The sequence below is a fragment of the Lissotriton vulgaris genome, chromosome 5, assembly GCF_964263255.1.
Source record: "Lissotriton vulgaris chromosome 5, aLisVul1.2, whole genome shotgun sequence".
Classification (NCBI taxonomy): domain Eukaryota; kingdom Metazoa; phylum Chordata; class Amphibia; order Caudata; family Salamandridae; genus Lissotriton; species Lissotriton vulgaris.
The window spans coordinates 2,002,907,503-2,002,925,064 of NC_141693.1; the positions used below are offsets into that span (position 1 = coordinate 2,002,907,503).

General features: G+C 44.3%; 1 protein-coding gene across 4 annotated transcripts in view; it reads right to left on the reverse strand.

Moving 5' to 3' along the window:
* NUP214 (nucleoporin 214) overlaps window positions 1-17,562 on the reverse strand; it is a 438,399-nt gene that overhangs the window by 102,671 nt on the left and 318,166 nt on the right. For 2 of the 4 annotated variants that reach the window (XM_086924798.1, XM_086924796.1), the window contains exons 30-32: window positions 8,029-8,099; window positions 7,106-7,256; window positions 3,921-4,073 (exon numbers count right to left, since the gene is read on the reverse strand). In XM_086924798.1, coding sequence (XP_086780924.1) covers window positions 3,921-4,073; window positions 7,106-7,256; window positions 8,029-8,099 — 375 coding nt within the window. The remainder of the gene's footprint in view (window positions 1-3,920; window positions 4,074-7,105; window positions 7,257-8,028; window positions 8,100-17,562) is intronic. The other 2 variants (XM_086924800.1, XM_086924799.1) reach the window with 1 other exon arrangement.

The window sequence follows — 17,562 nt, forward strand, 5'->3', positions numbered from 1 at the left end:
CCGCTTCCTGTAGGTGAGGTAACGCGAGTACTCCGGTGCTCCTGTGGGTATTAACTATCCAACTAACTAGGTTTCAAGTAACTCTCACCGAGTCCAGTCAGAAGTGCCCTTAAAGAACTAGTTTCCATCTTTTACGTTCCCATTCATTCTCTATGGTAACACGCGTGTGTGTTTAGACACTGAACACGCATCCTGTGGGCCTCCTGCTGCCTAACTCTTGGTAGCTCAGCGTAGCCCCAGCGATTCCCTAGGCCTACTTTCCGTGCAGTGGTCCTTATACCTCTACTTTAGTATATGGTTTAGCGTGCCCCTAGGGCCCTACTGTATTTTGTGCAACTTATTGTATTTTAATTGAATATCTTGTATTGTGCTTGTGCCTCTGACCTCATAAAGAGTTCAGATGGTTTGTCTAGTAATAAATAACATATATATTTTATATATATATCCTGTGTGGTGTCCTTTCATTTGGTATTAAAGAGGTTACATATGGTATATGCCCTCTTGAGTTTAGCCTAAGACGTCTCTGTCCATGCTACCCCTAGGATAGCTGGTCTATAAGGTTGACTTTACAACCATCACCATAAGGGTTGTTTGGACTGGTGCAAGGTGCTCACTAGAATAGTTATCATCATATACCAGGCCAACTTCCCACACTCGGGGAGTAAAAGTATGGAAATACGTAAACGGAGAGAGGTGTTCTGGATCTATACTCTTGATACATACAAACATGGGATGAACAGTGAAATCCCGTGGGATCAGGTGATTCGATATAACAGCTGAAGAATCTAAGGCCTGTATCCATAACATAGGATCAGTTATCTCTGACTAGAGGTTATAAGTAAAATCATATGAACTTGTTAACTTCAGATATGGGTCGATCCACTGATGTCAACAGCTTAATAAAGTCCATATAGGACAATATCCGTTGTTGTGCTTTCTTAAAAATCTGCAGATTAATTGATCCGAACTATGTAGTCAGTCCATCTTTTATAGTGGTACACTCTGATACATATATAGACAAGTCAGACTTCAGCTCAGATTACATGCATTTATTATTATTCACATTATTTGAATATGGGGATTACTACCCTGCTATAGTTTCATTTAAAAATAATTCTCACATATAATCTAGGAAGCTGTGAAATTAATTTCTCTTGAAATCATCTTCATGTTAGAGGATTACACATGCCATAAGAGAACCCACATCATGCGATCTTTTTAGCTAGAAATATATCTGATCCCCATTCCAAAATGGCGGATCTGACATCGTCTTACTTTGAACTACACTCACAAGAAGTTCCGGACCTGTTTTTCATTGCAAACTACCTTCCGATATCGTCCCTTTCTGAGCTACACTCACAAGAAGTTCCGGATCCGCCCATTATCACAATATACCTATCAGGTATGTTTACCACCATTTCCGGAAATGGAAATATTGCCTGAACACTCCCATATCGAGTTTAAAATCCACGACATTGCGACAACCCGTTTGGCGTGCCTATCTTGGCACAGCATTGTGGAACACCTGTACGGGGGAACGCAAAGGTACATGGGAAAACTGCGGACACCGGGAACTTGATGCGGAGACCTCGTCAGTGATTTAAGGCGTCTTTGTGATGTGATCAGACGTCGGCCTGTTTATACCATTTGAAGGTACAAAATAACTAAGTTAGCGTGCGACTAACACACCATACTCAGTTTCAACTATTACCGTCTTAGCATTTCTGTCTATAAGTCATTTCCTCATGTTTTTTTATGTAGGAGCGTACTGCCTGTATTTCTACCTCATTACGCAACATGCGTTTTCTATAATACTTCGGGTCCCCGAGAGACACTTCAGTCTATCTACAACGTTCGGAGATATAAACCAGGTCAGATGCACGCGTAATTGTCATATATTATGCACTGCCGCGCTACACATTAAGACTAGTAGTTTCATTCTCCAGTTGCCTGTTGTATTTCCCTGTACAGGAACCCACCTATTGTGTATGTACCATTTTAAGAAACTTGTTTTTTATGCCGTACTGATTAAGTGGAGAAAATAAAATTTCTCCCCCTACAAGATCTTCTCACTAAAAGATATCAGAGAGGCAAGATATTAATACTCCGAAAGTTCACATTTTAAATATCCACGATTATCATTGTATTGCCATGACATGGCTCGGAGACACATGAATTATCTGTCTCTTACTAAATCGATTTTAGAGTGAATTATTTCACTTGTCCGTTCTATGTTTTTTATCGCTGGGTTCACGGAGCTATATAAGCCCCCTTTTACAATCAACTTACTCCCAACCACTTTGCGTAGTTATAAAACCTTTTATGAACCAATGATAATCAGGAAAGCTTCTGAGTGTTCCTCTTCAAATATCCACACGATCAGGATGTTCTATTTATAGGCCGCTTGCATGTATATTTTTCAGTCTTGCATACTTTTTCCATTGCCTTATAGGTGGTTCCACTATAACTAGTGTTGTTATCCATATCCACCCAAGCTCCACCTTTAGAGGATATACTAGATCGACTAAGGAATTCTGTAAGAGCATATATATAAAAAACATCTTCTATACCACCTATTCCTTTATCACTATCACCTACAGCTCTACTTTGGGATTAAGGTCTAATCTTGTATATACACGGCTTCTTGATTTAAGTGGTCTTCCTCCCTTCTTTTCTCTTTATCATCTTTTTCACCATTTCATAGTGATCGGTTTTTATGGAAACTTTATTAGTTTAAAACTTAGAAGTAGTTCGACACCTTATTTATTTTCCTCTAATTTCCTTTATTTATCTGCAACTTCTGTGACGTTTTTAAATTAATCTTTCCGTTTTTCAAATAAGTGTTTCTTACTTATATTAGTAGGACCCTCGCTATGTGACCAGAATCATTGTCTTGTGTTTATGCTTCCTTTGTAGATTTTACTAAAGCAGCATAGCTACCTGATGAAGGCGTACCGCCGTAACGCGTTTAGACACGAATCAGGTTAGCCATGACCACACTGTCTGATTGTCTAAAATAGTATATGTATAAAATGTATTGTTTCGAGTTTAAAAATGTATTATTTGGACTTTATTCTTTTATAAAATGTTATATTTATGAAACAAAACTTCATAAATGACATGTTTTATTACATTACATCATTAGGCATGTATGAATGGATAAGTAGGTGTGAATATTATTAGTAATCATACATTCATTTGTAAACCCAATACATAGGCCAAGATACAAATAACAAGTCTATCAAAAATTATTATTGAGGTTATATTTTTGTTTTTTCGTTTATTGGTAAAATGATTACATATTACAAAAAATTATTGTTAAAAACAGTTAATTTATAAAAATGATAACAAACGCATTTTTGATACTTTCACTTTTCTGGTCACATATTGTCTTTATATATTATAGGTCCACATTTAATTCATTTCCTCCTAAATAGTTTATTCACAAATTAAACCCTGGTTAGATACACTGATTAAAGCCTGCTTGGAGGATGCACTATTTAGATGCCATTTAGTATGTGCAAGAAGGTACAGTGGTTACATCTTGCTTGGCAGGTATATTGGTTATGCACTGCTTGCAAAGTGAGAGTGGGTACGGACCTGTTTACAGTACACAACAGGTAAACCATACCTGAGCTATTTGAGTGCATGCACTGGTTACATCCTACTTGGCAGGAACACTGGTTATGTCCTGCTTGGAAGGTGTGAGTGGGTACGGACCGGCCTACGGTATGAAACAGGTGATCCATACCTCTGCTATGTGAGGGTGTACACTGGTTAGACCTGGCTTGGTGGCTACACTTTTCAGGCCCTGCCTGAACAGTGTGAGTGGTATAAAGAGCTTTGATCCATAGAGGCAAGTAGGTATACTGTTTAGGCACAGAGCCCTCCCAGCACAGACGAAGCAGTATCAGCAGTACCTGTTTTGCTTGGGCTTGGGAACCCAAATCCTTGACTTGCTACACTTCCTTCACCAGCACTGAAGGTCCCCGAGGGCTTCTGCTCACCGAAGGATGAACTCCCAAATCCAAAGGTCTTAGCCCCACTGTTTCCGAACAAAGAGGTGGTGGTATCTAGAGTTGGGAAAAAGGCCCTAGTGAGCAGGGTTGCACCACACACTGCACAGGTCAACTTCAAAGCAGGAGTAAGCATACTTCCATTGGACTCTCCGGGCACAGCTTCTCTTTGAAAAACTGGTTTGGCAAGGTCACAGACACAGCAATCATACTCTTTCACCCAACAACATTCTAACGATATAAGGCAGTAATGACCACCCACTGTGCAGCGCTACATTTAGGAAGAGGTAAGAAGAACGGGGCACTTGACCACTGGCTTCGCAGACTGTCTGAATTAACAGTCACAAATCTAACAATATCAAGATGATGGAGGCCTGTGGCAGGACCCACCGTACCCAACCTCCCCAACACCCATCCCCTGCAGCCGGTTAACACACGGACATCAAGATATAATTAGCTCACACAACAGCAGTGCACTGCTGATGACCTCTCATATTACATCGCTCATGACAGGTTAAATTACATCATTGATAACATAATTGAAGACAGCTCAAATTACATCATTGACGACACCATCCAAATTACTCTATAAACTGCTAGATCATCTTGCAAAACAAAGTGGGTAGCAGAGGCCTCACAAACATATACACATTGACTGACAGAATGTAAATAAGTGTATGGACAAAACAGAATTAGTGCAGTCCTGGAGACAAATCGGATTGAGTGTGGGAATGCTTTAAGTGCAAACAGCACTCCCTTTAAACAAGTAAGAGACTAAGCATAACTAGAGTGAGTCCCGCCAACACAATTTACAAATACGTTTTGGTTTCAATCAAAGTCCTGTTACCAAAACATGATAAAAACCAAAGTTTATCCTTACAATACATTGTTCAGATGGGAGTTCCTGCGCCCATACAGACATGAAAGCGGTCTTGTGGTGCTTTTGACAATTTCAATATCAGCTCGAGAGATAAGGTGCATATATTTGCATCCAGACATTCAGTGCAAATTCAGAGACATTGTATATTGTAGAAGAATGTATAATGTATGGATGTCTCACTTAGCAGTTCAAGATGCATATGGTTGTAAGCATTGTTCTAATGGTGTACTCCGGTCTACTCATTTCGCGAATATGAGTAAGGTATGTTTAGTAACTGTTGTAAATACGGCTTTGTTCTTCTTGGATGACTTCATTTTATCACTTCCTGTAAGCCTCTGAAAGGTATTTTGTTAGAGGCTCCGTTTTCTACCAGCAGTACCCGTCACAATTGTGACAGTAGTCAGACAGAGTTAGCTGTCTGCCATTGAGTGGTAGTATCAATGGCTAACCCTTTTGCCAGCACCACTGATGTGCTGGCTTTGTCAGGCGGCGTTTCTTTGTCAGGTGCTTCAGAAGTGCAAGCCCTTCTGAAGCATTGTGGACCACTACTGAATCAGATAACAAGTGGCACCTGATGTATAAGGGATCCCCTGGCGCTTTTTCATACATTCTCGACTTGTAGGGTGATTTGCCATGTATAAATGCTGTCTTTAAAGTTTTCGCTGGAGCCTTTCAACTTGCTTCTGAGCAAGTTGGCACATACTGCACCAATCGCTTTGTTTTCTAGAGCTTCTAGATGAGAAAAGTCTCACCTTTCTCTGCTACAGCAAGGTTTACCTTGTAGTCGTTCACCACTGCTAAATATCCGCATGATAGAAGATGTTATCAGAAGGACATCGCGTGACTTGTTACAGTTCTAAGGACAGAACCTGCTGTAGAACCAACAATGTACTCATACCAAGGTTATCTCTATTGGTCTTTGCTTTTTAGGGAGAGGACATTTTCAGAGCTCCTCCTTAGCTGAAGTAAGCTGTGGAGGTTGAGATCAAATGTTCCCTGTCACAGTATCTATATAGATCTTATGTTGACTTAAACCAGGCTGCTCACATTGATTTTTTGATGGTGTTGATTCACATAGTGAAAAGGCCAGTGTTGGTTACTAGGTTGACTTCCAAGTCTCTGATGTAGGCAGACCATGCTTTCAGGGTTGAGATGGCGTCATTTGCCACCTAAGGTTCAGGCCCTGCTCTCAAGGCTTCTCCAGTGCCAAATACCTTTCAGTGCAAAGATGGTTCTGGAGCTGTGATCGGTGTTTATGTCCACTGCCTTTTCAGAGGCAGTTCCAGGTGTAAGGCATGGTCTTTGGAGCGCGTTCTCTGCCATGCAGCTGATGCTCAGACTGAACCTGAATCCTAGAGCGCAAGTCCTCAGGTGTTGCATTTGTCATGAGTGTAGACTTTACTGGGGGCCTTGTACGAGAATTTTCTCTGAATTTCATTGTTTGACAACACTTACTCTAGACTCTGATTGCCACCCATTCTGGTCAGCAGAGTACTATAGCCCTCCACCTTTTCTCCATTAGAATATGTGCCTTCAAAATCTTTGACATTGGGGGCCAAAAAGACAACCATGCACAGTAAAACAAAACATGATAGGATGAATATTAGAGTATGGAAATAGTAATTAAGACTAGAAAAGGTGCATTGAAGAATAGATTTTGATAGCTTTCAATATCAAAGGCTTGTCTTTGGACTTCAAGAAAGACCATCCCCACAATAGGAAAGAGGGTGACTGGACACACAGGCACAAGCGTAGAAGTGGTAGAGAAAAGTTGAGAGGGAAAGAGGCTGTATGGAGAAAGGGAATGATGATTGATGTAGAATGCATCTCACTTGTTTTGAAGTCACTGGATGCCCCCAGCAAAAAAAAATAACTTGATACCATGTGATGGGCACTAAAGGAGTTCACACATTGTTCTTTGCAGGTGCACTATATCACAATACAACCCTTAAATAATTCTCTCACCACTCATACCAAATGATGGGTCATGTGCTTCAGGAACTGAAAGTTACAGGACACCATATATTACCTCTCCCTCTCCTGTCTATAAATCAGAATGTCAGTCCTGTTCGCTTTATCCCACTGACCAAAACAGGACAATTTAATGATTTTCAGCACTCTCATCCTGATGGTTATAAATACACTACTGGTCTACGTGCAGAAGGAAATGTGGTTCCCCTTATTCTTTCACATTACAAGTCTTACTCACTTGTGGCAGCCGGTGACCCGAACCCGCTGCCAGCAGTACCAAATGGATTCTTATTGGCTGCTTCCTGGCTGGGCTTCCCACCAAGCCCGCTGAAAAATCCTCCACCTCTGCTACTGGACCCAAACATGCCACTACCGGGGGATGTTGGCTGCTGTGGAGATGAAAAATTTAGAAAACATTGGTTGATAATAAGTATACACAATCAAGTAACTTGCACTAGTTACTCACAAAAATGCTTGTAACACTTGCAAGTAGGCGATCTACTAAAAGTTGCCCTAATTTTAATGTTAAGACCAGAGTCTTGCTTCAGGGCCTCCTGCCAGGGCAGTGTCTTGACCAGCAGTCGTGACGGTGCCCCTTATGCCAATCCCATCAAGGATTAAATATGTGGTGTATTAGAGAAGTGCGGGTGGTAGAAAAGCAAGTAATGGTCTAGGAGGTGATGATTATGGAGGTTGCTTCAGAGGAAACAGATCTAAAGTCAATGTTTAAGCAAAAGGAGAACTAGCAAGCCCCAGTCCATGACAGACAGGCAGCTGATGCATTGGTCAAAAATCACATTCAAGTGATAGGAGCCCTACAACTAAGTGGCTGTGAGATAAGGATTTTCTTGGAAGCCTTGCCTCCCCAAAAGAGCTTAGATCTAGCAACTTCAGTCTTCTCTCTATTTCTAACCAGATGTGTTAGGCGTTCTTTTGCCTACCTTGCCCTTGAACTATGGAACACCTTACCACTTACTCTTAGGATGAATGATAATTTACTCAGCTTTAGGAAACAACACAAAACCCATCTCTTCACCTAAAAGATCATGATACTGAGCCTGACAGACCTTAGCGTTGGGAAGCCCATGCTCAATACATCTTTTGAATTGAACTGAGAGTATGCAAGTGTTGGAATGTGCAGAGGTATTATAATCTGATTACCTGCCCAAACATGCTAGCTCCTGAACTTGGTGCCTGGCCAAACAGGGAACCGGTGCCACTGGAACCGAATCCTGTGAAAAAAGAATGCATATTATTTTCTGAAAATTTTCAATCAGACATCCTTGCAGAGACACCTCATTCACCAAAATCCAAACATACCGATATTCCACCCACGCTTCCCCTACAAGACAAAATAACTATCACAGCACAGTGGCAGCTCTATGATTAATTACAGCACCACTGCACAACGTTTGCACTTCCCTGATTAGTCCAAGCTCTACCACAGCACATTCACACTTCCTTGAATGCAGAAGGCAAAATCACTACATAGTGCATTTTCCCTGCAGGATCAATGTACTTCCACACACCATATCCCAGGTGAAGATACTTTGACCTCAGACACATCCTGCTCTTTTTAATTAGTGAGTCTTTCCACAGCTAGTCCCCCAACAAGCATTTGCAATGGTCTCGGCATCATTAAAGGTAGAGCTATTGGCATTGCTCGACATTTTTTTTCTTTAAATCAAAAATAAAACTCTGCACTCACCACTCCGCACTCACCACCACTCTGCACTCACCACCACTCTGCACTCACCACCACTCTGCACTCACCACCACTCTGCACTCACCACCACTCTGCACTCACCACTCTGCACCACTCACCACTCTGCACCACTCACCACTCTGCACCACTCTGCACCACTCACCACTCTGCACCACTCACCACTCTGCACCACTCACCACTCTGCACCACTCACCACTCTGCACCACTCTGCACCACTCACCACTCTGCACCACTCACCACTCTGCACCACTCTGCACTCTGCACCACTCTGCACTCACCACCACTCTGCACTCACCACCACTCTGCACTCACCACCACTCTGCACTCACCACCACTCTGCACTCACCACCACTCTGCACTCACCACCACTCTGCACTCACCACCACGGCTTTAAGTGCCTAGCTAGCCAGAACCTTGGCTAGGCTCTGCTCGCGTCTCCCTATATATTCGTCTGCTTGCCCAACTCCTGCAAAAACTACTAAGGTTTAGTACTGGGACACATACAAAAATAGTAAATGTCCGTTATTTTGAGTAGAGGTGGGTGAGCCACTGGAAGCTTGAGTCTGAAGCATGGCACAGGGTCAAGCTCGAGGTCCTGTTGGAGCCTCGAGCCTATATCAAGCTGCACTTTCATGTGGCTTCTGCCAGCCATGCTCGCTCTACCCTCAGCCAGAAAAAGGTAAACGAAGCATTAACATATGAGGTACAAATGAGAGACAGACAACTTTTTGGTACCTAATTTGTGCAAAGTAAAACCAGAAAACCTGCATTGATCGCTGCTTCCTGTTTAACTAAACTGTGTGATCTTGGGCAAATATTTTTTTGACTGATTCTTCTTATTCTTCATGAAAGCGCCTACATATGCATGCGTGTACAACACAAACCGAATGAAAACGTATTGAGTTAGAACTAATAGAGAATAATGTCGCTCTATCTGTAAGAACGCATCAGCCGCATTTATACACCTGTCAACACACGAAGACACTTGCAGAGAGACACACAAACACGCCGTCTGCATGACACACCGTCCACGAATCGTCCCAGTGTCAAAAGAATAACTTCAAGTGAAACTGAAGACGAAGAACACAGCTGCTACCAGCCTTTGCCGAGTCACCCACGCGTACAACTGAATCGCAATGAAGACATCTCGGGGGAAGTAAAGGGCCAGCAAACATCAATTTGTCGGTCTGGTTTAGAAACCAATTTGTAAACCAGTGTGCCTGATAAACAATCTATCATGCCAATCACTTACGAGCCTTACGTTTTTTTAAACACTATAATTAGGATTTCCATGTAAAACATACAATACAAACTTTACATAATGTACCGAGGCCGCCCCGGAAGTCAGGCACGGTCGCCTGTGACGGGGGCGGGGCCACGTTCACACCGGAAGAGGAGGCAGGCGGAGTCGTAGCGTCTCGCGGCCCGGGGCTCCTGTGAGCGGTGTAGAGCCCCGGGGCCGCGCCAGCAGGAGGTTGGGCGCCGCGTGCTGAGGTAAGGTAAGTTCCAAAAGGCTGGAGCGCGATTGGTGCACTTGTGTGTGTGTATGCTCGTGTGTGTGTGTGTGTATGTATGTGTGCGACGGTGACGGCGGGGGAGGGGGGGGGGGCCCTCGGTGCACTTGTGTGTGTGCGCGCGTGTGTGTATGAGTCAGGGGTGGTGTGCGTGTGTGCGACGGTGACGGCGGGGGAGGGGGGGCCTCGGTGCACTTGTGTGTGTGCGCGCATGTGTGTATGAGTCAGGGGTGGTGTCTCTGTATGTATGTATGTATGTGCGTGCATGGGCGCGTGTGTGTGTGTGTGTATGCGCATGCGTGTGTGGTGCTTGCGCTTCCCAGGAGACAGCGCCTGGCCACAGCGCGCGTTCCAGTTACAAATCGCCTGGAAGGATGCACGTGGCCAGGACTGTCTCCTGGGAATGATAGTCGCTGACAAAAGATCTCGGCGGAGACGCGCTTCCGCGCGTTGACGCCGAGACCTAAAAACAGGACATATATTATATCAAACTCAGCACCCTAGGACATGGGCTGTAAAACAGTTGCCACTCTCTAGGCTATCCTCGACCTTTAAAGATAAAATAGTTTCACTTTAAAGTGTTACATTTGACACTATGCAAGTAGGTTTAACTGTGCCTTGTCGAAGTTAGACCAAGCTGCTTACAGCTCAAATGTAAAATATAAATTGTTCCCACACATATTTCTAAAGGTTTACAAGCTAAGAGGCTATACACAGGGTTCATGCTTTTTAACTTGTGAGGTTTTCAAACAAAATTATCTTTATTTGCAAGGTAAGTATGTTATTCTGATTCATATACTGAATAAAGCAGATAACTATTGGACAACATTGATTTTTATTTCATGTGCCTCCAAGGCACCATTAATAAAGCTGTCATTCACTGTAAGCAGTCTATTTCCTGCAGTTTCTAATGGACACTCTATAAACAACAAAAAGAACACAGGGTATAAGGCAATAATGGCTGCACCGATCGATATTCTGGTATAAGTGATCCTAATCTCAGGGTGCCAGGGACCTTAAGCTCAATACCCCTAAGCTTCCCAGGGAGAATCCCACAATTTACAATGAAATACAATGGTCCAGCACTCCACTCCAAAAATTAGTAATGGTCAATGTTAGAACTGGCTATTTCTGGTTGCCTAAGGCTGACTCCAAAGCTAGGCAGAAACCACCATTCTAGTCAGGGCAAGGGAGTCACACGCCAAGATCTCCCCTGCTCACCCCCTGGTAGCTTGGCACGAGCAGTAAGGCTAAACTCGGAGGCAATGTGTAAAGCATTTGCGCCAGCACACAACAGCAACAACATACTAGGCACACCACAAAAGGAACTCCACACAAGGCTATTTATAAAATAACTTTTGTATTGTAAAAACACATCAGATAGTATCACACAATATACATGGTGCCAACTGGCACGGGCCATATTCACAAGGGATTATGTACAGGACAGGGCCACATGGGCCACTGTCAGAATCAACACTTTTGGAAATAGAATAAGTATAGCACAAGATAACCGTTATAAATCACATCCAGTAACTACTGGGAACAGGTAAGTACCACCTACGCAACCCTAACCACCTTAGGAGAATGTCACGCAGGGAACCAGGACCTTACTAGGACCATCTGTATTAAAAAGAACAACCACTGAAGTATCACACAGCATTTAGGGGTATAAGCACAACACATTACACATGATGCATGAGAACACATTCAGCGGTGTAGTAAAGGGAAACACATGATGCCTAAAAACATTCAGCGGTGTAAGACAAGGGAAACACATGATGCATAAAAACATTCAGAGGTGTAAGACAAGGGAAACACATGATGCATAAACCTACATATTCAGCGGTGTTCAGAACAGAGCACATGATGCAATAAAATACATTCAGAGGTGCAGCGCAAGAAGACACATGATGCCTAAAACATTCAGAGGTGCAGCGCAGGGAAAAGGAAGACACATGATGCCTAAAAACATTCAGAGGTGCCAGAACAATACAATAGCGCAAAAACACACAGTAGGCAATTACCATCCTAAATATAGCAGGTAACCACATTGCGCAAAACTCACATTAGCAATTACTATTAAAAACATAGAAATCACATACCAGCCCCATCTAATAAAGGGACTAAAAGAGCCCTGTGTCCAGAATGTCAGGGCGCGCTGCCATGCAGCGCCAGTCAGGGGTGCGCCACTGGCGCAAAACCTAAACGTTGCAGGTGCCCACTACTTGCTGGGCACCTGAGAACACCAGCAGACCTAAACGGTGCAGCTACCCACTAATTGCTGGGCAGCTGTGAATCCAAACTGCGACAGGGTCCTCACTGACCCTTAGGCGCAAACTGCGCCTACTGTTGGAGCCACACAGGCTCTGAACTCACTCTACACAAGTTGGAGCCACACAGGCTCTGGCATAACACGTGCCCAACGTTGGAGCCACACAGGCTCTTAAAACAACTGTGCCCCCTTGAGCCTCTCTGGGCTCGAGATCAATGGGCCTTTGAGCCTCTCTGGGCTCTGAAATCAAATATGCCCCCTAGAGCCTCCGTGGCTCTAAACACAAAATGGACCTCGAGCCTCGCTGGGCTCGTAAATGAAATATGCCCCCTAGAGCCTCCGTGGCTCTAAACACAAAATGGCCCCCGAGCCTCGCTGGGCTCTTTACCACCAAGAATGCCCGGCATCTTTTAGCCATTTTTGTACTACGGCCGCGAGGTGATCGACATTATGCTCTAATGATGGCATTTGGGCCTCCACACAATTATTGAGTCTGTTTATGTCTAATTTTTTCCAGTTTCTCTTCACTTCTCCTGCCACTGTTGAGCTGCTTAAAATGATCTTATCTGATGGTCGAGTCAGAGTGAAATTAATCAGATAGTGGTCGGACCAGCTAATTGGAAAAGCAGAAGTGGGGGAGATCGTATTGAGATTAGAAAATATGAGATCTAGAAAATGTCCTGCGATATGTGTCGGGTCGGCATTCAGTAGTTCTAGATTAAGGGACGCCATGTCAGCAGTGAATCTAACGCTGTATTCTCAGGTGGGATCTTCCAGATGCAAGTTTATATCACCTAGCACAGTAAAGTTAGCAGTGTTTATAATCTGTGGGGCGATATACAAGAACTCCTGAATATGTGAAGTTAGGGGAGAAAGTGAGCCTAAATAAGGCAGCTTTGCATGCCGGAATGGGCAAATGCTCCAGGTTACAGTTAAAGGTCTTCTTGAAAATGATAGCTATCCCTCCTCCCATCTTTCCGACTCGGTTCATTCTTACTATGGCATAGTTGGTCGGTAATGCTACTGCGATATCTGGGCCTGAACTCTCATGGAGCCAGGTCTCTGTAAGAAAACCTGCATCGGGTTTATCATTAAAAAGTAAGTCAAAGATGTTATATTTGTGTTTGGGAAACGAACGGCAATTAATAGCCGTCAAAGAATATGAAGTAGTTGGGAGTATTTTGGAGATTGTTTGCGGATGGTAAAGTCATGGATTTAGTTCCTAAATTAGGGGTGAAGTGGAAGCCACAATGAATGCAAGTTTTATCCTTAGTAATGGAGAGAACTCTAGTTCATGAGGGCATTTGAGGTGTTTGAAGGGCCTTCAGATAATCAGGATGATATTTAAGGCCATCTGTCTTCCCCGCCTGATTTAGGCAGGACGAGCCTACTGTTTTTGTAGACTGGCCAGGGGTCCTGGCCATAGGCCTGGTTCAGGCACGGACAGGCGCAGACGGGCTTGCCTTTTTATTATTATTATTATATTCTTATATAGGGCCTGATTCGACCCCCAAAGCGGTATCTCCGCGCTTGCCTTGGGAACCCGTCCTGGCTTTTCCCTGTGAGATAGCCCCTACAGGGCATCCCCAGGTGAAAGCCAGGCATCCCGCCGCGGGGGGCCGTTGTGGAGATTAAGCAAGCTTAATGCCCAGAGTTGCAGAGTGTGAACCCATGATTAGGTCAGGCACCGAAGCGAGAATTATCGAGTCCATGGACATTTGAGCTCAAGACTCTGCCGCGTCGGGAATTGAACCCTGGTCCCGGGTCTGACCTCTGCTTCAGGGTCTGCCTGCTCTAACCAGTGAGCCACACTTCTCCTTTGGCGCGTCCGCTGCACGTGCACTCTGAGGCGTTCATTTTATCCCTCTGGTAGCACAAACAACTAGCCCGCTGCCTGCTGAGTTACCCCCAATATGGCGGCAGCTATCGCCGGCAGTCTTCCCGTGCAGCCAAAGCGCCCCCCGGTCAGCTCCTAAATCGTCTGAGCCGTGGGTGAGGCTGAGTGCAGTATTAAAATTAAGTGAGTGGTTTTAAAAATATCTTCTTTAAACAGCAAAAAATTACACACAAACACGGGCTCCCACCTCAGGAGTCAATTAGGCATCAACGTGAGTGCAACGCAGGGCGTCTTTTATCCCTCTGGTCGCGCAAACAACTAGCTCGATGCCTGCTGAGTTACCCCCCCAATATGGCGGCAGCTATCGTTGGCAGTCTTCCTGTGCAGCCAAAGCGCACCCCCCGGTCCACCTAAAGGCTGAATTTAGGGATGTTAAGGAGAGTGAAGATTTTTAGCTAATGGACACTACACCCCCAATATGACCACTTCCTGTCCCAAAATTCCTTATTCCACCAAAATCTAAATGGAGAATCCCTTCATGGAGTACATTAGGCAGCCCACCTTAGGGGTGTGACTAGTCTGGTGGTGCAACACACCTAGCTAATTTCCCACTTGTACTGGTGTCAAAAGGGCCTCAGGTGGCATCTTCCAAGTCTTGAGGCAGCCGGGGTTGCATATCAAAGGCAGCAAAAGCTTTGAAGTCTCGGGTTTTGGTATGCAGATTCACTAGTCATCCTGCTGAAGGAGGTAATAACACCTTCTGCCAGAATGCGCACTGTTCCTGACCTCCTGGGATCGTGGGCTCTCACCTGGAGGGGGTCAGAAACCAGTCTGTGGTGGAAGGCTGGAAGGATCCAGTCAGTCAGCACACTAGAAGAGTAGTAAGATTTCAGGGGGCACCTCTAAGGTGCACTCTGGGTGCATGTCATATTAAATCTAGTATTGGCATCAGTTCAGATTTATTAAGACAGGGTATTCTATATCAAACACTAGTATTTTCGGTACAGCCATCATGTAGCAGGGGAACTCGTAATGACAAGTGCCCAGTACATACACTTAAGATGGTTTCCCTGTCAACTTGCACCATCTAGTAATTGAATTAGATCACAAAGGGGCATATCTGCTCATGTAATATAGTTAAGCTCCCTGTTTTCCGTTTTTACATATAAATACAGACAGAAAACAATATGTTTTCTGTCTGCATTTATTGTTAAAAATGGATAAATACAGATAAGTGCGCTCTTTTAAGTGACTCTACGTGCAGCCCAACAGCTGAGCAGAAGAACAGCATGGGAAATTAAAAAACAGGATGAAATTCCCATAAATAATGGCATATGTCAACATACATTTGTGGTATAATGCTAATATATAGTCAATGTATTGTTACATAATATTTGGCAGCTTAAAAAGCTAAATCATGGCAGACATCAAAATATGAGTGTGTGTCTATCAGTTAAATAAATATGGAAATGTACAGTTTTAAAACTTCATTTATACACAAAACACAAAATAAATATGGATAAATACAGATAAAACGGCCCAAAAATAAATATGGATAAATACAGACAGAAATGTTAAAAAATTAAATACCATAAAACCGGGAGCCCTAAATATAATGCACACTGCCTTAGGGCTACAAGGCCTGCTGTAGAGGTGACTTACATATATTACGTGCACACTGACATGGCACGCAGTAAGTGCGCAATATTGTGTTTTCACTAATGGTTCACAACATGACAACACAATCCATGAAAGGGCTGTGGCCAACGAGGTTTTATCACCGATGTGTATTATGTAAATGACAGTGGTTTTGTCTATGACATGTACTCTCTTTTTTAACTTGATTGTAGTTTTGTGACAGTGTAATTTGTAATAGAATGTTGTTGATTAACAATGCTATGGATTCTGTCAACCGTCTTTCTTAAAACTGTTTTTATGAACTTTTTTTTTTTTTCGAAAACCTTTATTATACCTTCACAGTTTTACACAGCTTGTCGCCTACAACCCGAATGGGCCGGCCGCTATTCAAGGTGTCAAAGAAAAACGTTCTTTACTTTACATTTGTGCAGGTAATTGCAGAAGTCATGAAGGTAAAGATCGGTGAACGAGTGGTGAAGGTTAAGTACAAATGGTCCATGCTTGGTGAACGAGGTTTTCATTTTCTATTTTTTACCTAAAGAAAAGAACATTTAAAACTTCGGGAAGTGACAGTACGATCAATGAGTAAGCTAATTGCCAGTTAGACATGAGTCCATTCCAGAGTTGAACCAACCTCATGCATGCCCACTAGGCAAGTTAGGGTGGGGGCGAACCATCTCTACCCCCCCATCCTCCCCAGAAGTACCCCTCACACCAATCAGCCCTCCTCACTCCATCCCGTCGTCTTCATCTGAGTCTAATGGGTCATCTTCAGGTAATGGATCGCAGATGTCGCCCCGATAGGCGTTCCACGGGGACCACACCTTGTTCTATTTAGTCGGACAAGCCCTGTTCAAGTAAACCGCCCTTTCTGTAATCATGGCCTTGCCCATATTTATGCACCATTGTGAGGCCGTCGGGGGGTCCGCCACCCCCCAGCGCTGCGCGATGTCTCGCTTGGCCACCATCATCCCCAATGTTACCCAGAGGCGGCCGTGCCGGGACAAGTCAGTTGGCTCCCACACGTTGAGGAGGCATCGCCGCGGCTCAGGCAGCACCGAGACCTCCAGCACCTGTGACACAGTGCGCATGACCTGACGCCAATAGGTGTGTATAATTGAACAATCCCAAAATGTGTGAAAGAGTGTGCCCTCCTCCCCGCAGCCTCGCAAGCAGAAGGGGTCAGGGGACCGTTGTATGCGGTGAAGCAGAGTCCTGGTGTAATATGTTCTGTGTAGCACTTTAAGTTGGATGAGCCGCATTCTGGCCGATATGCCCGCTTCCCTAGGGGACGCCAGTGCCTCGTTCCATTCATGTTCATCTAGCTCGCCCACTTCCTGCTCCCATTTCTCCTTAAGAGGCACCAGCGGGTCTGGGGAATTGTTAAGGAGTTTTCGGTAAGTGAGGGAGGTGGCCTTTTCTATCATATAATCCGTCAGGAGGCGATCTTCTAGCGGGGAGGACTCGGGGAGAGTCGATCCCGCCGGGATAGCTGCCAGCAATGCATGACGGATTTGGACATACCGGTAGGTTTCATGCGGCCCTAGGTTATAGATCTCCTTCAAACGGGCAAAGGTAATAACTCCCCCTCGCTCCCACATGTCCCTCACCGTAGAGATGCCGATATCGTCCCAACGGGAGAACCCCTTACTGATCCGAAGATTACCTAGGGCTCGCGTGTCCCAGAGTGGAGTGAGCTTTGTGA